Below are 23,745 nucleotides of genomic sequence, written 5' to 3' on the forward strand. Positions count from 1 at the left end.
TACCTCTCACACTTGGATCAGGCAGATACTCGATGGAAATGCAGAAATTCAGGAGATCACTTTTTTGATTATCCGTACAGGTATCGCGATGAAGTTCGCCAAAACCAATCTTCCAAGTGATTCACTCACAATTTTCCATTAAAATGGAGGCTACTTGGGCTGGATAATATGTGCAGTCAACCTTTTTCTGTAACATGGAATATAAGCTCCACTAAGATGGGGACGACTGTTACATCTATTACTCTGAATAAGAATTCAAAGCATGACGATAGCAGCTATTTAATTATTATCAATTTACATTTCGGATGAACTACAAATTCCCCACATGCAGAAGTATCGGTAAGTAATCCTCCATGAACTAGATATGCAAGATCGATGTTCAGCATGGAACCAGAGGCAGGTTCCAGTAACTCGAACCACTCTAAGCCTATTAGGCAAAAACCGGGTGTTGCAATCTCACTGCCATCCGCGAAGAACGCTATTGCGGTACCTGCAACAGGAGTCTGCAAGACTTGTACGCCTACTGCTGCTCAGTGGCATGTACAGTGGATGCCGTTTTCAGCAGTGGGAGGGACCTATCGACTCTTCTGTCTGAAAGCGGCAACACGCCATGCTTGTTCACCTGTTTCCCAACTCGGAGCTTTGAAAGGTGAGATGCAGCATACTAAGTCAGCTTCGACAGGCAATTAGGGGACAGGATTCTGTACCATTGCGTCAACGGCTTCGATTCAATTGCTACCCAAGAGAGTTCGGAGAGGACGTATTTCAGCGATATCCACGTCGACGAAGTTAACAATATTGACAGTGTCGATCGTGAGGAGCAAAAGAACACCTCATACATCGCCATTTTGTTTGGAAAGTGAGCTAAGCAGAGAGTCATGTTGAGATATTCATCCTAAATCCCACGTATTCATTGGTATCTCGCTCAGTCGGTAACCCAGTCGTCATTAGTGTGGGCCGGACGGACAGGGCTTTTACTCTTTCAGGCTTCTTTTAGTGTAACGATGGGCTTTTGTTTTGTTTTTGTTTTGTATTTTTCACTGATTTTTGAAATTTTCAAGGGTAAAAGGTTAAGAATGATAGGATGGAGCTTAAGTTCTAGTAATTTTTGGTTGATCTAAATATCAATTGGGCCAAGGTTAAGTACCTAGAGCCAAACTAAATACTAGGGAGACAAGAGTGAGAATAAAAATTTGATAACATATACAACAAAAAAAGAAGAATTCATCTTATTAAATATTAAATAATTTCTTAATTATTAAATTAAAAAATATCTCAATTTAATGTAGTTGATTTAAAAAGCATCATAGTACTTATTTTTATTTTTCAAAAAAATCTACAAAATTAGTATTAAAATAAAAAAATACTAAATACTATGAAAGATATAGAATTAGAACCAATTATACCACCAAGAATGCTAGATAGTATTATAATTCATATTTTAGCTATTGATGTTTGGAGCAAAGAAGCATAAAAAGATAAAGATATACACCTCTTTATTATTATTAGTAATTATTTTGAAATTACTCAAATTTCACATATCAATTCTAAATAAAATTCAAAAGATGCTTAGAAAAATTAATTAGGATTTTGAAAGTAAACGACTTAGTAACAAAAATATATTTTATATAATAATTAGAAATATTTAAAATAAAACATAATAATAATATCATCAAATAAATTCTTATTTTGAAAAGCTTTTTTGACCAATTTCTAGCAATCCAAGCTCAATTAAATAATAAAGATAGTGTACTTGCTTTAATATGTAATATGCTCTAAAATTTTAGAATATTTAATATTAATTTAAGATCAAATTCTAATATTACTATCCTTAATATCATTTTTGCTTCAAGAAGATATAATGATTATGAATCTAAATAATAATTTACATAATACATCATCATTTGCTTAGGCCCTTTAAAAAAAACCTTAGATTAATCAATGGTCTAAATTTTGTAAAATAAATTGACTTGTAAATGAATTTACTATTAAAATAGGTAAAGCTGAACTTCTTTATACTAATAGTGATAAAATCTAAATAATTTCAATAAAATGATAAAAAAAGAATATTCTCTGTTTTCAAGAATATGCTTTTATTATTAAAATTTTAAGTATTTTATAAAAGATTTTTCAAAAAAATTGATAAAAAAATGTAATTTGCTACTATTTTATAAATACATTTATATTTATATTGCCACTCTAAACATACAAGTTATTTCAAATGATGCTTGGATTGTAGATCCATATGCCATACAATATATGGCTCATAATAAAAGAAATTCTATAAATTATAATATTATGCTTTCTAAATAATATACATATACAAATGATAGAATTAAATATGTTATTTAGGAAATAAATTCAATAATTTTACAACTTCATTATAAAAATTAGAAAAAAAAAATTCTAAATGTACTACAAATTTTGAATGTATAATATAAATTATTTTTAATAAAACAACTTGTTTAAGTTAGAAGCAAGTTTTATTTAAAAGCTACAAAAATCTTATCTATAAAATATGTAAGATTAATTAATTGCAACTTTTTATTTAAAAGAAGATTTATATATCTTTAAAAAATTAATGAATCATTATGATTTACATATTTAATTAATCATTTAAGATCAAATTTAATTTATTACATATCTAAAAGCACTATTAACCAAAATAGAAGAGTTAATATTGATTTAATACCAAAAAATATGATATATTAGTTTTATAAGTTTGAAAGAATTTATTGGTTCTTAAATGCTAAAAGGTTTAAATCTAATATATATTATTAATTTTTTATTCCATAAGAGTAGCATAATAGAAAAATAACACAGAATTTATCATCCAAATGAATCAAAAGTATGATCACATAAATAATATATCTTCAAAAATGCCGTTCTATAAAGAATTAATAAGATATTTTTTGATGTTGTCTAAAGTATATTATATTTTTTACATCTTTCTAAATTGTATTACAAAGAGATTGTGTTCATAGAATCTTATTTCCAAAATAAATAACTTACAAAAATAAAAATAATTTTTAATAGACTTTAGATTAGCATATAACTTGATTTTATACATCTCAAAATCTTGGCTGTACAACCTTTATGTTAGTACTACCAAAAACCAAGAAAAAATAAATCATACCTAACAAAAAGTATTGGGTATTGGTTTCTTTGCTATACTTCAAGCATAATGGGATATAGATTGTACTTCAAAAAAAATACATTTATAATTATTTTTTAAAGATATTTGCATATAAATCCTTCCAAAAAAATAAGAATTAAAATTTATATACAATTATTATCACTAAAGTTTTTTAATCAAACTCCTAACTTCTAAAAATCTATCACTATTACAATATATACAATCTCCACTTGTACAATAGCCAAATCAGCCAAATAAGCCAAATGTTATTCTTTAGTTATTAAAACCAATTGATCCATTTACAACTTTTCAACCACTACCTTCTCTTTTTTCAGATAGTAACAACAATTTTGATATAAATCAACCTTTTAGACTTTAAAAAATAAGAAAATGTTTCCAACAACTTATTGAAACCATGGAAAATTATCATCAATATAAATAGTCTAAATTACCATCTGTTTTGAAAAAACAACCACATTTAAAAAAATATGCATTGCAACTAATAAATTTATTTTATTCTAATTTAGAAAGTATTTAAAAGCTTATATAATCCAATATTTTCAAATCCTCAAACATATGAAAAAGCATTACAAAGCTCAACAACTTGAAAGCCTATTATAAATGATGAGTTTAAATTGTTACAAAAGAATAATACTTAGACTTTATATCCCTTACATCCCAGTTGTAATATGATTGATTATAACTGGATCTTAAAAACAAAATCTGATTCAAATAATAAAAGTATTTAAATATATATATGTATATATAAAAATAAATAAATCTAAGTTTGTTACTCAAGGTTCCACTCAACAAGAAGATAATAATTCTTATGATATATATATTTTTCATTTTTTAAAGGCTTCATATCTAGAATTTTTATTATATTATGTTGTTGATTTTAACTTATACATCTATTAAATAGATGTACGGACAACATTTTTCAATAATAGACTTCAAGAAGAGGTGTAGATGACATTATTTTTTAAAAAATTAAGTTCCACCAAAATCAATTATTGTATTTAAATTAAATAAATATTTTTATGATCATTAGTAATCTTTACATATTTGATAACTTAGGCTAAAATAATTTTTATTAAAAATAAATTAAATATTATTAATATGTACAAGCTAATTAAATCAAATTATTTTCTTAGCAATTGATGTTGATAAGATTCTATTAATAACTCATAATTCATATAATTTTATATTATTAATCAAATATATATTATTATTTAAGTTTGACATAGAAATTTTATGATCTAATATTTGCAATACTATAGTAGGAGTAGATACTATTTATAAAAAAAGACAAAACATATAAAGATTTCTTTAAAAAGATATATATTATCTTCATGAATAAATTTTAAAATTTAATTTAATCATCTTCTATCTACATCTTTTGAATCAAGACAAATACTTAGCACACATGATTATCTTCAATCATATGAAGATATTAAGAAAATACCACATATTATATGAAAAAAATAGTTGGTTGTGTTCAATATGTTTCATTCAATATACAACCTAATATATTATTTGCAACTACTACATTTGTTCAATTCTTATCTAATTCAAGTCATAACTATTAGATTTCACCTAAAAGGATTAGATAGAATTTAAAAGTAATATCAAGCATAGGTCTCTTGTAACAAAGATTATCTATAACATTTAAGATTATATGAAATTTTAATATTCATTAAGCAAATAATATGGATACGCTTAAATCTATCTTAAATCATTTCAATTTATATGGTAATTATATTGTTAATCGGACTAGTCATATAAAAGTCTTGTAGCTTTTTTAATTCATTTTTACATCATTAAATCATCAATCAACTCCTATAATCATATATTATGATAATCAAAGTAGAATTTTAATAACAAAAAATTCCAAGTTTTATATTAAAAATAAGCATATTGACATATGAAATACATTAGTTTTGTAATAAAATAAAATTTAGATAATTTTAAATAATTTATTGATGAGGTTGAGAAATAACTATAGATATATCAACTAAAAGTATTTTTTAAGATAATCACAATTACTAATGATACTTATGAGCATTTTTTTAAGTATTTAAATTAAAAGTAGTTTTAATTTTATTTAAGTTATATTTAAATCTATTTTATTAAAATAACTCATTCCATTGAAAGGCCACATTCATAATTAATAAAAGATAATATTTTATAAAATTATTTTCTTTTAGTATATTATAAATTGTATCACAAAAAAAATTATATACTTTAATAAAATAAATATAGTAGAAGTAGTTTCATTTATTTAATTATCTAATTTAAAAATTAGTCTTATATCTACTATAGTTAAAAGAATAGTTAAGATGTTTTTTTTTTTATGAAGTGCTAGCATGGCTATATACTTTTAGAATTTTTAATTTTTTTATTATTTGTAGAAAATTAAATTGATTAGATATCTTGATAACCTTATTTAAGAAAAATTTGTAATAAAAATATACTTACTGTTGTAGTATTTTTACTTTATTCTTTTATTCTTTTATTAGCAATAAGCATACATGAGATAGATAATTTTTGTTTGAATTGAATCAAAATGAAGATACTATAGCAAATATTAGATTTAGAATTATAATGCATCATAATTCAAAGACAAAGTAATACAATTTATAGATGATGCAAGATTAAAAAATTATAACTACAATAAGTTACACTAAGAATATAGTATTTCAAAGATTACTTTTATGTAGTAAAGAAAAAGTCTAAAATACAAGCCACAGACTTTAATACTATTGGGTAGTACTAAAATTTATTTCTTTATTTGGTTATTTATTTTTCTTTTATAATAAGTTATATATATATATATATATATATATATGTGTGTGTGTGTGTGTGTGTGTGTGTGTATAAACTAAAAATAAAGAAATAAAAATAAGATTTAAAATTTCTTTAAGTATCTTATGTTTATTTTACTAAATAAACTATATGGTCTATGGAACATCTAAGCCTATGAGGGTATTATAGCAATAAATATAAATTATTAAATTATAATATTTTAAGTATAAACCATAGATATGCAATTTGTTACAACAAAAGTATAATTTAGATAAATTTTAGATCTTAAATTTTTTAATTGAATAAAAAAATATTTATTTATTTTAAAATGATAATAATAATAATAATAATAATAATAATACGTAAGAATTTGGTTGCACAAGTTCTTTAATAATATTATTATATTTATGATATAATTAAATATATTTTTTAAATTATTTTTATCTATTTGTATATTTTATTTTGATGATCATTATTATTCTTAATATTTTGATGTTTGAATGGCATCAAAACTTTAATGTATATATAAGTCTTATCAAAATATAAAATAATTAATTTTACCTTGAATTTTTTAAAGGTAGTATATATATATATAATTATTATTATTTAGTACAAGAGAGATTTAAATTAAAATTTAATGAAGTTTTATTGTATTGATAAGCCTTAGGAAAGTCTCAATTTTAAATTTATTTTAACCAATTAAAATAAAAACCATGTATAAGCTATCTAAGGACTACAAAGCTTAAATGACAAGTGCTTTTATTTTAGGATAATTTATAGTAGTTTTTTAGCTCTAGGAGATTCCCAAAAGAGTTTTGTATATTATTAAAAAAAATCTAAGAAACTTCTTTTATGTTTAAGAATAAAATAAATCTAATTAATCTATTTAAACTCTTTTTTCTGTTTTTTTGTTGTTGAATTTTATAATTTAAATAGTATAAATATCTATGATACACATAACAAAAAAAAAAAAAAAATGATTTGACTGAATTTTTTCTTGTCTGTAATATATATGACATGATTTTAGCAGTAAGAACTTAAAACTATTACGAATTATAATTTAATGTACAACTAAAACAATTGTAAAAAAATAAAACTATAAAAAAAAACTAGATTTATAAAATTATAATTAAAAATAAATATTAGAAAACTTGGTTTGTAATATTGTACACTACAAGGAAGTAAATTTAGAATATGTTATGAAACTTTATCTGATACAAAAAAAAAAAAAAAAAAAAAAAAATGTCATTTTTAATTTTTTTAAACCCTAATTTGAGACCATCTAAAATATTTTTGGCTAAATAATATAAAAAAGAGCAAAGGAATAAAAGAATTAGTACATCAGTAGGAGTGCTAGATGCATCCATTATATTTGTAGCAGTGCATTAGTTTGGAGTCATCTCAAAGAAACAACACTTATATATGACCCTTACAGAGTTCTTCATCTATCACAAGTTATGCAAGAAAATATAAACAATCGATAGTAGCAAGATAAGAGTATGAACTGGAGACTAATTTTTGGAAAATCTTTCTATACGACAAATCACTCCACAATGCAACTTTTTGAAGAACTCGTGTCTACAAAAGAAAAAAGAAAAAGAAAAAAAGAGTCTCAAAATATCTTTTAGATCTTTTTTCTCATCTTTGAAACCCCAAAAGTTGAATTGTAGAGCATTTATGCTGCATGGCCCACAAATTTGACACTTTCACGAAAACAAATCAAGCAAAATTTAATTTTCCAGAAGAAATTCTCCTCTTAACACATCATCCTCTACCACACAACCATAATGTTGATTACAATTGAGACATAAACACGAAATTTTGGATAGCATTAGGGAATGAAATTCGCTGGATTGAAGCTCTCGTAGAACAGTGAAGAAGGTGCTTCCATCCCAAAAGGCTCTCTCTCTCCCCAAATTCCATTTTTGCATCAAAGCAAGTGATCCTGAGATGAAACTTCCTTCATCCTCATCTTTTTATCCTCCTCCTTATAAATGGAATCTTCTCCTCCATGTCGTTAGCACCCATCTTTCGCTGTCCCTTCCCAGTTTCCAAATTCATGTCCCTATTCGAAAAATCGCTAAAAGCTGATCCAGCATCTTCTCGGTTTGTCAGCATCTTCTGCCAGTCCCTACATAACTCGATCCCTGCCGTCATTTCCAGTAATCTGGTCCTGTGACTTATTATTCTTCTCCGTGTTAACCGTCCTTCCTCTGCTCCTAGTGTTGTTTTAGCCGTTTCGCTGCTCTATATTCTTGCTTCTGCATTGTGTTGACACCAATTCTCTGCTTGTAAGACAATGGCTGCGACCGTGAGCATGCAGGCTGCGGGACTTGCTGCAGGAGTTGCCTTCGCCCCAAAGATCAGCAGCAGCAATGTGGGATCGTCCTCCAGCTCCCTGGCCGGCGTCAGGATGGTGGCCTCGCCTAAGGCCCAACTCAGGCACGCCCGCTTACCGGCCGCCAGCGCGTCGATGTACTCCGATGCCAAGTACGACTTGAACAACTACAAGTTCGAGCCCATCAAGGAGTCCATCGTTGCGCGCGAGATGACGCGGCGCTACATGACTGACATGATCACGCACGCCGACACCGACGTGGTGGTGGTGGGAGCTGGGTCTGCGGGCCTGTCGTGCGCTTACGAGCTGTCGAAGAACCCGAATGTGAAGGTGGCCATCATCGAGCAGTCGGTGTCGCCGGGAGGAGGCGCGTGGTTGGGCGGGCAGTTGTTCTCGGCCATGGTGGTGCGCAAGCCGGCCCACCGCTTCTTGGACGAGATTGAGGTGCCCTACGAGGAGTTGGAGAACTACGTGGTGATCAAGCACGCGGCTCTGTTCACATCCACGATCATGAGCAAGCTGCTGGCCCGGCCCAACGTGAAGCTGTTCAACGCGGTGGCGGCGGAGGACTTGATCATCCGGGGCGATCGCGTGTCCGGCGTGGTGACGAACTGGGCGCTGGTGGCGCAGAACCACAACACACAGTCGTGCATGGACCCGAACGTGATGGAGGCGAAGGTGGTGGTGTCGTCGTGTGGGCACGACGGACCGTTCGGCGCGACGGGAGTGAAGAGGCTGCGGAGCATCGGGATGATCGAGAGCGTGCCCGGGATGAAGTGCCTGGACATGAACGCGGCGGAGGACGCGATTGTGAAGCACACGCGGGAGGTGGTGCCTGGCATGATTGTTACGGGAATGGAGGTGGCCGAGATCGACGGGTCCCCACGAATGGTGCGGTTGAATTTGCTGTCTATTCTGTTTCCTTTTTTGTACATTCCTTCCTAACCTGCAACCGTTGCATTGCAATTCTTGAGCATTAACTCGTTTGTTCATATCATTTCTAACCTATTTGTCGGTGATCAGGGGCCAACTTTTGGAGCGATGATGATATCTGGACAGAAGGCGGCGCATTTGGCCCTGAAGGCGCTGGGCCTTCCCAATGAGCTTGACGGGAACTACAAGCCTAATGTCCACCCTGAATTGGTGTTAGCATCTACAGATGACGAAACTGCATCCGCTTAGACTTCTCGAAACAGATGATTGATGCTGCTAATGATTTCTGTCGTGCAGCAAACTACACATCACCGAGGAAGCTTGTCATGTTTTATAGATGTGTAAGTATCTAGTTCAAGGTTGTATCGACAAATACTATCGATAGGGCGTAATCTGTGGGTTCGGGTGGGTTGCTTGTATGGTATGTACTGTTCCGAGGTTTAGAGCGTTGTAGTTTCTGTTAAGGAAGTCCGAGAAGAATCGCCTGTACGTCTTATTTTATCTCATAATGAAGATTTTGTTGGTTCTTGTCGCTAATCTTTTTGGCACCGGGGGTGCTTGCTTTGAGCAGGCTGAGAGAGTCCCTTAAAACCTGATCAGGATAATACCTGCGAAGGGAGTGTGCGTTGATTGCTTGTGCAGGGATTTTGGGCAACAGTCGAGGAGATAATGTTCTTCGAATTCCATCAGCAGGAGACTGACATTGATGTGAATGATTAATTGAATGTTTGGATGTTTAAGAGTTTGTGGATGCTTTTGTATGTTTATTCCATGTTTAATGCAGGATGACGTTGCTCTTCATCAACAGCCGAAAATCTTAGCCCTCTAATGTGAGTCTTCTAACGCAGAGTAAGCAGTTATGTGACGGGGAGTAATGCTAAAACTTCGCTACGTCATAATCTATCTGCATTCAGCTCCTTTTCACATGATTTCTTAGTCGAATTTCATTTCATTTACGGCAAATTACTGACAAGTGCAAGAGGTGGAGTACCTAAAAAAGTTGTTTGCCCGATAGACCCGAGAGTGAACGCTGTGAGCAGGACGCGTTGTAGCGGTCGTTTTTGCTCATGGCTAATATTGAATATCTGGTGATACACTTCGGGTATCTATTAAAGATGTATCTTGGTTACAACCCAAGTGACTTATAATAAAGCTTCTCATATGCCCCCATTTCGGATTTGAAAAACCTCTCAAATTCATGTGATTGATATTGTTTGCTTTGAATACCATTTCTAAACTTTGTCCATGCCAAATATGAGTTGGAAACTTGAACAATCTGTCCTGTTTCTTTTGTGATGAATCTGATAGCGAAATCAATTGTGGATATGAAGTAGACAATACTTAATATGTATTCGCTAATTTCTATTTGATATAAATACGAGATAATTCACTAGAACCTTTGATATCTTATATTGGTAATTGTTAAGACTTGAAAAGATGCAAAATCTGTACGCCCGAATACAATAATAACAATCTATTCTTTTCCACATTCTAGAGTACATTCACAGACTTACTTCACTGATAGTGGTTGAGTTAGATGGTACGGACTGTGGAAATTTAGTAATTTGTTTCTACACAGACAATGTCCAATCTCACCACCTCACTGTGAACAAGTGAGAAGAAGACAACATTTCAGGACATGCATAAATTTTATAGACAATTAAATGTTTAGAGCGACAGATTTATTTTTATTTATTTCTGAAAGATTTCAAAATGTATTCGATTCCAGACATATGTTTATCAGAAGTATTGCATATCAATCCTAGTCATTTTTTTCGTTTTAGATTTCAGAAATAAAGTTTCACAAAAAAAAATGAATTTTCAAAAATTTAGGAATTCATTAAATAATAAAATCAATATGAAATTAAAAAAAATAAAGGCTGACGTATATTGAACAATTTATGATAAAGTTCGTAATAGTAGAACCTGTATCTTTTTTACTAAAATAGAAATTAAACTTCCTTTTTTTTTTTTTTTTTTTTTACTTTTTGGTATTTTATTTTGAAAATTTTGAAAATTTTGAATGAAAAAATTATATGAAAAGATTATCCAACATGTCTTAATTCTTTTAAACAATAAATCTTTATTACAAAACATACTCATGAATTAGAAAATAATATTTTTTGAGTGGTATTATATTGTGATATGTATCAAATGTTGGCTATTTATTAAATATGATGTCATAAAAATCTATTTTGTGCTTTTTAGTAATAAACTATCTTTAAAAATATTACACATGTCTATTGGAGTTACTTTTGTACATTCATCTTGGAAGAATTATGTTTAATCTTAATATAATGATAATAAGTAAAATATAATTTAAAAATCTGCTCAATACAAATTGTGGAGAACACATTAAAGGTGTTTGTGAAACCACAAATTGTTTCTACAATGATTGAAGCTGAGTATTTTAATGATTTAAGTAGTGGCTGTGTAAAAAAATAAAATAAGAGAGAAAGCAAGTTTTGAATAAAAGACAAACGAACCAGTATCAACACCAATGTGCACTACATAATTTTATACAGAAAAATAAATTCTAATTCTCTTAAGCAAGATAAACCTAAGAATAATATTTAATATTCAATATCATCTTTTTTGCAAACGGTGGTATGGAAAAGTTCAGTTTGAAGCAAGCAACCACCGCTTTCTTTCGAAGTGCAGCCTTTCGGAAACCAATTTAACAACCCAACCACCGAAAATCGACAACCTTTGGTCTCTCTTCTCGATTCTTGTCTAAATACAGCCCAACTTCTTCAAACCTGTAGAAGTTGTTGGGTTTTAGACGTTACTCGAGCCCAACCTCCACTTGTTGCACATCCCACTACTTATAAATCGTAAATCTGTGATATGGACATGCAGAAGTAATTACTACAACTATTTTTCAGGTCCACAATGTGTGATTCATCACGCCTTCCCTCATTCATCTCGCTGCAAAGTTCAGACTCCGTAGATCGAGTAAAAACAAAAAGCATGAAACTTGGGATTTGTTTTTACGGAGCAGGCTCGTATCTAAACTGACAGAAGTTTAACCTCGAAATTATCGCCTTAGACTTCGATGTGACCCTCAGTCACCTTCGGGGTCACCTCTTCGAAACCCTCCGAAGCGTCAAAAATCTGTGTGCGCAACCGAAAACTTATGAAGCTCCTTCATCCCATTGCGTACGTGGTAATGCACGAATTTGCACTTCCCGTGCATCAGGTGGAACTGATGATCCAGCCGAGAGATCACCCCCACGATCGCTGTCGTAGTCACGACGGTGCACCTTACGAGCTGTTTTTTCGCCCTGGTCTGCACGCTGCACCTGGTCGATATTTAATCTTCATCCTGAACTCCGCCGCGGAGCAGTCAATGAATTGAATCGCCCGCTTCGACTCAATATTAAGCACCGACGATTTCACTGGCTTGGGCCCCACGTCGCCTTGTGCATCATAGTGCATTTGGTATGCTTCCCATGCCTTGTGTCGCACTTGGCCGTCACACTGAACGGCCCACACATGCTGTTATCCATATCTAACCCCGACGACCATTCGTGATGGGCCTTCTCTGCCGCAATCACAGGCACATACGAGTGCAATATGAAGTGAATCCGCGGATACATTACCAAATTCGTCAGCAAGTTGGTGAGATGCATGTTCAACGCTCCGTCGAATCGCAAAGAGACCGCCCATGACATCACCTGCGTGAGAACCCTGTTCAAGTTCCCATGCGTCGACATCTAGATCTCCGAATTTGTGCAGAAAATGGCGTAAAAGACTTCGTTTTCACACAATTTCGACACTTCGATGTGTTCCAAGAGGGCGTGCTGAGCCAACCCACATTAGCGCCGTGAACTTGATTATGAACGTCTGCTCCTCGCTCAAGGTCACTATCTCCAGGAGCAGCAACCCCAAGCCCGTGCCGTGCCGCCACAAGCACTATGGTGAGCCACAAATCCCTTCAGAACAGTTCACATGTTTGCCAATTTCCGGATCCATTTCTGCGCTAAATTACAGTGTCCTTCTCTACGTTATGGTGGCCCGAGCTGAAGTTGTTTGAAGCGTCTTCTTTGCCGCTGTTGACCTTGTGAAGGTCGAAGAGATGGCGGTGAACGGCAGTGCGCACCCAATCGATCACGGCGGGCTCCAAATCTAGCATCGCCCATCGACGCACATGTTTCCTGACAACCATCTCGTGGAAGGTGTTGAAGTCATCGCTTGCTTCCACCGTCTTGTCCTTTAGGCCATCCACCTGCATAATTACACAAGGTCACCTGCACATGGTTGTAGTAACTTATCTCCTTACAAGTGCAAATACAGGAAATCACAAATGCAAGACATGGTGTATTGCTCAAAAGGAACTGATTAATGTTATCCTAAACTGAACTTCAAATCAAAAGAACTACAAATGAGTCAATCAACCTGGATACCATGCTCACTACAAACGAGCTCCTGGCAGGCATTGCGATTCGGAATACCAGCGTGATCAACGTGGACAGTGAGGCACTCATGGTAATTTATAGATGGCATGATAACTCACTTAAGGTATCTCTTCAAATGAGCAACTTGGTTTAGGTTGAGATGAGGCAATAATGAAAGTATCAAGATCTCGCATGCATAATGTTGCACAATTCAAGTACAACTCACATTGCAAAGTTGTTTCTGCAATCGAGAATGGCAATGCTACACCTGCACAAACCCATTTTCCTCCATCGTAATACATTTCTACTGGTGTGCAACTGGCGGCAGTGAACTCAAGCGTTAGTATGCCTCGGTGTGGTACAGCTTTCGGCTGCCATATTCTAACATGTTGTCAATTTATGGCTTAATAATGTTGTGCAAGCAATATGTGAGCTATAATTGCTTCTTGTGTTCAACAAATAGAATTGAGAGAAGTTTTGGAGAATGAAATCTAAAAATCATAATCCATAAACATAAATCAAAGCTATAATTGCTTCTTGTGTTCAACAAATAGAATTGAGAGAAGTTTTGGAGAATGAAATCTAAAAATCATAATCTATAAACATAAATCAAAGATTATTCATTTTCAAGATAATATCACTTTTTTGGTGGATCAATGTCACACATATACAAATTTACATGAATTTGGAGAAATTAAGTTGAAGTAAATAGAAGCAAATAAATTTGAAAATATCTTTTGGAAAAGCTTTTTAAAAGCTTCATAGATACGGATTTAACTTTATATGTGTTTACAAGTGATTGATAGGTTAAAAACTTGTTTAATAAGTTGGCCACATATTATACATGTTAGCTACTTGTGGTAGAAGTTTGTCACATGGCGTGCATATGAAACTTGTCTTGCAAGTTAGAGACGTATTGGAGGTCATATTGAATGTTACTACATAGCTTCTAATAAAATAGTATATATAGAAACAAGAGTGAAGTCTTCTTCACTCTTATCAATATTTTTTTTGTTTTTAATCTTCTTTTAAGAATCTTTAGTCTTTTTGTCTTTGACCATAGTCATTCTAGTCTTGATATTATACCATTTTTGATTAATTATCTACTTTTTTCTAGTGACACAATAGTATATTGACCCTTTAATTCTTTGTGATTCATATCCTTAACAATTAGTTTTGAGCAAAATATAAAGACCAAATTAATTAAGAGATGGAGAAGATAAGTATTTTTAACATATTGGCAACAAATTAGATTGAACTAATTTAAAACCTTTTAGATAAAAATTAAAACTAATAAAATTGATTCACTTCAAAAAAATTGATAAATCTTGATAATTTAATTATTTCTAATTTTAATAGTTTCTAATTCTAATCTTAAATAATCTTCTAGTAGATAGTTATTCAAATAATGATGTAACCTTCTATTTTTTTAGTAAAATCAAAATATTTCTAAAATTTTATATCTATCCTTGTAATTTATTGGTATTTCTAAAAATCCAATTTCTAAAACCATAATTTGAAGATTTATTTTTGTATATGAAATTCATTTAGCATAAAGGATTGAATTATTAAAAAATAAAATAAAATAAAAAATAGATCCAATTTCATCAAACATATTATAAAGAAAAAAAATAAAAAAATAAAAGTAATAACAAAATAAAACACTCATCCATACCTAAATCCTTATATTATGATAAAATTTAGAAGTATAATTATTTTATAAAAAAAATTAAAAATAGTAAAAGAGATATTTTTGATAATCTAATTTTTAGAAATTTAATATAAAGATTCTATAAAGATAATTTTATATGTACTTTCAACATATAAGATTATAAATTATTATAAGCAATCCTCATAGAATAAACTAAAAAAATAAGAATGAATCACATTTAGTAACTCAAAACATCATCCAAATAATTGTTGATATTTATTGAAAAGAGCACAATCAATATAAAGATTTATTAGTATTTTTTATCTATAGGATTTTATTTAAAGTAGATATGCTTGTTATTACAAAATTCAACGTTGTTATTATTTAAATCATGTACCAACTATTATTAATTGGACAATTTTCTTGTCTCTTCTAGTCTTTGTTATTCTACATTCCTTCATAATATTAGAGTATCTGACTTTATAGGACTGCAAGTCCTTCTAGACAATATACTATAATCCAACAACTAACATACCAATATCAAACCATAACAACTTCAGATTTTGACTTTACAAATAATAGTAGTGAGCTAGATAGATCAAGAACTTATAAAGCTTTAAAGTTACAAAATCCAAATAGCATGGCAATAGGATTAGTGCAAACTATGTACATTACTAGATCTAAAGATCTACTTCTCTCCAAGGCCTATTATCTTACTAACATAAATAACTACAATGTTTGGATTTTTCAAATAAAGAAAATTTTGAAATGGAATAGCTTATTTTATTAGTGTATTATGGCAATATTCACAATACTACTTTTCATCTTTAAAAAAAATAAGAAGAGAGTAGGCAATGAATGCTTTTAATAACAATGCCAAACTTAGAATACTATATATTAAGAAGTACTTCCACAACCCTTACAAATATTGATTCCATCTAAAATCACGGTACAAAGCTGATAATAATCCCACAAGGTCTACTTGATTGATCAATTTTTTAGCATTAAAAAAATAAGTAGAATAAATATAAATAAAAACTTCATTGAGATGAAAGAAATAGTGGATTTTTTAGAAGATATCAATATCCATCTTTTAGATGCAAAAGTCATCTAATATATTATAAAGAATCTTCCAAAAGAGTATAATATCACTAAATATTATTTATTTAGTGATAAACTATTGTCTTATTTAAAATCCAAAATACGTTTATTAAGAAAATAAATTTATAAAAAAAATTTAAAAATTAAAGACAAAGAGGTTGATGCACTTTTTATCTTCAAGCATAACTTGAGATGTTCTCATAGAAAGAATAACTTGAATATCAATGCCAAATTTGGATATCTAAGCTATGGGATCCAAAATCAAGATGGTCTACTTATAAGAAGTTCAATGTATTGATAATACAATGACAATATACACTCTAGTCATTATCATATTAAAGGATTTGTGTATCAAAGCAACAACAATCAATTTAGTAATTGAAATCAAAATTTTAATCCACATAAATATAAAACAGACACATTAGAAGATAACTTCAAAACTATGTTAAAAAAAATTAAATCATTGGAACTTTGATTGCAATACAAATGTTATAACAAACCTTTTAGCAATCATGCAAATAACATAAAAGAATACTTTAAAAATAAGTTTGCAAATGATTCATTAGAACAAGAAGAAGATGAGGCCTCCAATAATAATCTATTTTCATGGACATATACGTTTATTCCAATAGTTACTTATATAATTAGGTAGAAGTAGATAAATATAGATTAATTTCATAAAGGCTTCTAGAGTAGCTTTCTAGAAGCTTCATAGATACAGTTTTGACTTTAGATATGTTTGTAGGTTAGAAACTTGGCGAACAAATTAACCACGTATTGGTAGCTTGTGAAACAAATTAATTCCATAAAATAGCTTGTAAACAAGCTAACTATGTGGTTTATACATAGATAATTTGCCTTACAAGTTAAGACATGTAGCTAGTAAAGTCAATACATGTTGGATTGTTCAAAATCTGCAACAAGAAGTTGTACAATTGAAAGAAGCAATTAGATCGACCTCACAACCAAATCCAAGGAGTTTTGCTTGTACAAGTATGATGGGGATAAGGATTGGTATACCTAAGAAGTTTGATGGAATAAGTTCAAAATTTTGAGGATTTTTGCAACAAGTCAAGTTCTATCTAAGGTTGTATCCCTTCCAATACTTTGATGGATTTACTCAAGTTGGATTTATAAGAGAGCTTCTATCAGGAAATGCTCTCTCTTTGTTTATATTTTTAATAGAAAAAGATATGTGACTACTTTATAATTTGAATTCATTCTTAAAAGTGTTTATGGCCACATTCAGAGAAAGTGGTTGAAAAAGAGTAGTAGAGACTAAGTTCTTATTTTTACAGCAAAGATCATAGTCAGCCACCATATATGCTATTAAATTCCAAAACCTTACTTGCAACATAGACTATAATGATAAAGCCTTTATCAATCAATTTTGATATGAGTTGAAAGATAATGTCAAAGACTTGTTATTGATAATGTCAAAGAAAGAATCTTTGGAACAATTTATTATTCAAGCTATTGTATGTGACAATCAATTATTTGAAAGATATCAAGAATAAAGATATGAATGAAGATGAACAAATCAAATAATGATGACACCTCCTAAGTTTTCAAAAACTTATTCATCAAGGCTAGAACCAATGTAAATTGATGTAATACGTTTTGAACCTCTCACTAAATAGGAAAAGAGTCGACGACGTCAAGAAGGCTTATACTTATATTAAGGAGAAGCTAAATCAAGTACCCAAATTTTTTTTAAAGAAACAATGTAATTACAAATTGAGAAGCACGATTGCCAAAGAAGACAATACATCAAAAAACGAGTTGCTCCAAGTACAATAGAGATTGTGTGGCTAGAATCATGTGTAATGTTTAATAAAGGTCATATTCTCTCCTTTGATCCCTCACCTTATTTTATAATAGAAGTCTCTTTAAGACCAAAAAATCACAAAGTCTTAATCTTATTAGATTCAAGAGTATCAATTTGTTTTATAAATGAAGACTTTGTAAAAAAATAAGATAAATCTTTAATTAAAAAAATCAAATTTATGCATGTAGAAGTAATAGATGGACGTTCATTGTTTTTTGGAGATGTTATATATGAAATTATTCTTGTAGAAGTAGCAATTAGTCATCACAATAGTTTAGTAATATTTAATGTGATTAAATCTCCTTTTAAAGTAATTATTTTAGGATTATTGTGGTTAAAAAAATATAATCCTCAGATAGAGTGGATTTCTCACAATCTTATTTTTTTCTATAGTTTAAACCAAGGACTTACTAGGTAAGTAAAAATCTATAAGTCTAGTATATTCAAATCCTTATTAGTAAGTGCGAGAGCTTTCATGCATGTTACAAATGAAGAACCATCTTTTGCTATTAATGCCATACACATTGTTGATGGTGAGAAGACATCAAGTGGTATTCAAAGCCAATATTAAGATTTCTAAGATATTTTTGGAAAGAAGAATGTAGATATTTTTTTAGAGCATCATCCTTATGATTGTACCATCAATCTTCAAGAAAAAACTTAACCATAATTTGGACCAATTTAAATCCTATTACAAAATCAATTGGTTGTATTTAAAGAATACATTGATAAAAACTTTGCTAAAAATATTATACGCCATTCTAAATCTCCAACCAGCGCTTCTATCTTATTTATAAAGAAAAAAAAATAGATCTTTGCAGATGTGTATGAATTATCAAGGATTTAATAAGATTACCATCAAGAAAAAGTATCTTCTACCTTTAATTTCAAGAATTCTTGATCAACTAGATCAAGCAAAGATCTATACAAAAATAAATCTACAAGGAGTATATAATTGGGTCTGTATTAAGAAAAGAGATGAATAGAAGATTATTTTTTGAATTAGGTATGGATATTTTGAATATAATGTCATGCCTTTTGGATTCACAAATGCACTAGTTATTTTTCAATGTTTAATGAATGATATCTTTTGTGAGTTTCTTGATGATTTTATTTTCTATTATTTCAATGACATTTTAATTTATTCTAAGAATACAAAAGACCTTAAAGTTCATATTTGTTCTATATTACAAAAATTAAGAGATGCAAGATTATACACAAAAATAGAAAAGTATGTATTCCATATTACTCAAGTTGATTTTTTGAGATACATCATTTCTAATGAAGGCCTTATGATGGATCCAAAGAAGGTTTAAACTATCATAGATTGGAAGATCCTAAGAACAGTAAAAGATGTGTAATACTTTTTAGATTTTGCCAGTTATTATTGAATCTTTATCAAAAACTTTTCTCTAGTTGTAGCTTTACTTACAAATTTGACTGATAAAGAAAAACTTGAGTGGAATAAAGAAGCTGAAGCATCATTTGTTACTTTGAAGAAGGAATTTACTTCTACATCAACTTTGTATCACATCGACTTTTCTAAAATATTCTTTAAGGAAAGAGATGCATGAGACTTTATTTTAAGTAAAGTATTGTCACAAATGAGAACAAATAATAAACTCCATCCAGTAGCTTTTCATTCCATGAAATTTTTAGCAATCAAGGTTAATTATGAAATCTACAATAAAGAACTCTTTGCAATTGTACATTCATTTTAAGAATTGTATCATTATTTAGAAGGCACTTCAAGTCCAATCATAGTATATATACATCACAAGACCCTCGAATATTTTATGTCGATACTTATTTTGAATTGTCACCAAGTCCGTTGGAGCATGTCATTATCAAGATTTGATTTCAAAATCACTTATCGACCTAAAAATCAACAAGGTTTATTAAATGTTCTTTCTAGATGCTCTTATCTTGCATCAAAAGAAGAAAACGTGTCTTTTGATCAACAAATAACAATCTTCTTAAAGCCAAAGCATTTTCATCTTTGAGCAATGAAATCAACATTGACTGTTGATTAAACCTTTGTCAAACAAATTCAATTAAGTATGTCCTCTTATCTTCTTATTCATGATATCAAGAATCATTTTTCTAAGTCTCATGATGTTTTAAAGTTCAAATTCAAGAACAACCTTCTCTATTTCAAAGGACGCCTATATGTTCTAGAAGATGAAACACATTTATGTATTCTTCAAGCATGTCATGACTTTCCAATAGTATGATATTTTCAATACAATAAGACTTTAGAGCTTATATCCAAAGATTTTTAGTAGTCACAAATGTAAAAGCCAGTTAAAGATTTTGTCTACTCATGTGACATTTATTAAAGATAAAAAATTCCCCATCATCAATCCATGGACTTCTCCAACCATTACCTATACTTGAAAAACTATGGTCTTTTATTTCTATAGATTTTATTATGGATATTCCAAGTTCAAGTTCATATGATTCTATATTCGTGATTGTAGATCGCTTCACCAAAATGGCACATTTTGTACTATGTATAAAATCTATTTCATGTAAAAAAATACCTAAGCTTTTGATTGACAATATCTATCAATATCATGGATTTCCAAAAGATACTATATCGGATAGGGGACTCAATTTGTATCAAGTTTCTAAAGAATCTTATTCAAGATTCTAAAGGTGGATATAAAACTCTCTTCAACTTTCTATCTTCAAATTGATGGACAAATGGAATGAGTAAATCAAGTTTTGGAGTAGTATTTGACGTATACCATCAACTATCATCAAGATGATTGGATAATTCTTTTGCCATTGCTAGAGTTTACATACAATAATTTAATACATTCTTCTCGTCAATAAATAACTTTCTTTGTCAATTATGGTTATCATCCATGACTTGATACTTTTGACTTTTTAAAAGTTGATAATCATGTAGTGAAAGATTTTACAAATCATTTGTCAAAGCTACATGCAACAATAAAGACACAGTTAAAAGAAGCTCAAGAATGACAAAAGATCAATATGGATGCCTATCGCAAGGAGCAACCACAATTCAATGTGATTGATAAGGTATCATTATTTTATCGCAATATCAAGACTACTCATCCTTGTGATAAGTTGGACTATTGTAAGTTGAGACCTTTTTTTATATGTGAATAAATCAATCATATTGCTTATTGATTACATCTACCAAAATCTATGAAGATCCATCGTGTATTTCACATATTTCTTCTTGAGCCATATAAGATAATGAATATCTCGAAAAGAAGACAAATGCCACCTCCTCTTATAGAAGTGGATAATAATTAAGAATTTGAACTAAAAGAAGTCTTAGATTCAAGGCGACGTTGAAAGAGGTTGGAATATTTTACTCATTGGCATGGATATGATATTAGCGAATGCACATGGAAGCTAGCAAAGAATCTTGTAAATACAACAAAGAAGGTTGAGACTTTTTATCGACAACATCTATCAAAGTCAAGATGAAGAATTGCAAAGATTTATGAAAGATAATGATTGCTCCTCGTGGAACTCATGCCTAGAAGGCGCAATAATGTCATAGATATATACATTTATTCCAATAGTTATTTATATAATTAGGTAGAAGTAGGTAAATATAGATTAATTTTATAAATTTTTCTATGATAGCTTCTTAGAAGCTTCATAGATACAGTTTTGACTTTAGGTATCTTTGTAGGTTAGAAACTTGGCCAACAAGTTAATCACATGTTGATAGCTTATAGAACAAATTAATTCTATACAATAGCTTGTAAAATAAGCTAACTATGTGGCACATACATAAATAACTTGCCTTGTAAGTTAAGACATGCCGCTAGCAAAGTCAACATGTTTCAGAGGTCCTATAGGATATTACCACATAGTTCCTAATTGAGAGTATATATGGAGGCAAGAGTCAAGCCTTCTTTATTCTTGTCAATGCCTTTTTAATCCTTAGTCTTGTTTCAAGACTTTCTAGTCTTTTTGTTTTTGGCAATAGCTATTCTAGTTTAATATTACATCATCTTTTAAGTGACTTTGTAATTCTCTTTAGTGACACAAGAGTGTATTGAGGATTTTATTTCTTCAAGAATCATGTCCTTGACATGTATAAATAATTCAAATAGTTAATACATACTTTATTAAAACTAATTTAGTAGAAATTAATAATATTTCTAAACTTTAGTAACTAAACTTGATTGCATTATATTGTATCTTCATTCAAAAAATAGCATTTTTTTTAATATAACTATTGAAGTAAATCACTTAGTAAAATGTATTATCTTAAGTAAGTTGTTAGTGGTCAAAAGGACACAAAAGAATATAAGGAAGTTACTATAGTGGTATATAAAATTTGTAGGTGGCGGCTAAGTTAAGAAAGAACCTATGGATTAGTTGGATGAAGTAAAATTAGATATAATATTAATTGAAGTTACCTCATTAGTTAGCAACCACCACCTATAAGTAAGAAGTATTGGAAGTAAGAGTTATCTTATTCTATACTCCCATTTGTGTGCAACCTTGCTAATGCTAAATGTTGTGAATTCAAAGTGATTGTTCTTCAATAGGTTATGGGTACACTCACCTTTAGTTGTGAGTTTTGAAGTTCTTTGAAGTCTTTTTTGGTGTTAAGAGTAGATCTTATGGTTGTTGCTGATGTTAGGATTTGATATCTTTTAAATCTCCTTTTGTATCTAGTTGTTGATGTAGTTATGCTCTTATTTGTTGTTAAGTATATTCATAATATTGAAGGTTGTTAGATACTTTAGATTGATATTTAAAGATACTTGTGTTGTGTTTCCTTATTGAGTTTCATCATTGGTATTCTAACTTTGTGCTTTTATGTATTAATCTCCTTTAAAAATCTACTTATTGTGATAAGAAGTGCTTTGTGAAGTTAGAAGTGTTTTGTGAAAGAAGAGAGGTGATTAAAGAGAGGCAAATCTTATTCAAGATGTTATCAAACTTGTGAAAAGTATTATAAGTAAAGTTGAGAGTGATTGAAGAGTGTAAACAATAGTTTACTCATTTAGAAAGCATTCTAGGTTTTTAAAGTAACAACATCTTCTTGTTGATTTTGAGAGTTCATTCTTTTCTTTTCTTGATTTTTTTTTATACACTCCTTCTTTAGACATGGCTACAAGTAAGGGTGAGGATTTGAGAGTAATTGAGAAGTTTAGAGGTGACAACTTCTACCATTGGAAGAAGAAAATGGAGCTCTTGTTGGCTTCATTATAACTTTGAGATATTGTTGATGAAAGTGAAGACCCTCCAAGTGACGATGTTGATGTGAAGGTAAAGAAGGAGTACAAACGATGTGAAAGAAAGGCTTTTGGCATGATTGCAACAAATCTTGATGATGCCAATTTTTCACATGTAATTCCTTACACTAGACTAGCGAAAGCATAGAAGACTCTTTGCAACATCTATGAAAGTAGAAACCTTGCCAACATTCTATGGACAAGAAAGAAGTTCTTAACAGTAAAGATAGAAGAAGGAGATGACCTCATGGTTCATGTTAATAAGATAAAAGTACTTACAAACTAAATAGCAGTTGTTGACATACCGGTTGATGATAGA

At 30.4% G+C, this 23,745-nt stretch overlaps 1 protein-coding gene across 2 annotated transcripts; it reads left to right on the forward strand.

The window, feature by feature from the left end:
• Positions 1-8,118: 8,118 nt before the first annotated feature.
• LOC112273481 (thiamine thiazole synthase 2, chloroplastic) lies at positions 8,119-10,398 on the forward strand. 2 transcript variants are annotated; one of them, XR_002967038.3, is made up of 3 exons: positions 8,119-9,170; positions 9,303-9,553; positions 9,784-10,398. XR_002967038.3 is itself a non-coding variant. In XM_024502338.3 (2 exons), exons 1-2 carry the CDS (start codon positions 8,241-8,243, stop codon positions 9,459-9,461), a joined length of 1,089 nt encoding a protein of 362 aa, XP_024358106.1. In that variant the 5' UTR covers positions 8,119-8,240; the 3' UTR covers positions 9,462-9,749. The 2 variants fall into 2 exon arrangements, 1 of the variants encoding a protein (XP_024358106.1); XM_024502338.3 differs by lacking the exon at positions 9,784-10,398 and having other exon boundaries at positions 9,303-9,749.
• Positions 10,399-23,745: the final 13,347 nt, after the last annotated feature.

This window comes from Physcomitrium patens, chromosome 20 (assembly GCF_059467195.1).
Source record: "Physcomitrium patens ecotype Gransden chromosome 20, ASM5946719v1, whole genome shotgun sequence".
Lineage (NCBI taxonomy): Eukaryota > Viridiplantae > Streptophyta > Bryopsida > Funariales > Funariaceae > Physcomitrium > Physcomitrium patens.

What these genes read in the sequence shown, in the direction of transcription:
- LOC112273481 (XM_024502338.3), top strand. Translation starts at nt 8,241, where the DNA reads ATGGCTGCGACCGTGAGCATGCAGGCTGCGGGACTTGCTGCAGGAGTT. An exon ending in TCGACGGGTCCCCACGAATG is followed by an intron (nt 9,171 to 9,302) that starts GTGCGGTTGAAT and finishes GTCGGTGATCAG; the next exon opens with GGGCCAACTTTTGGAGCGAT.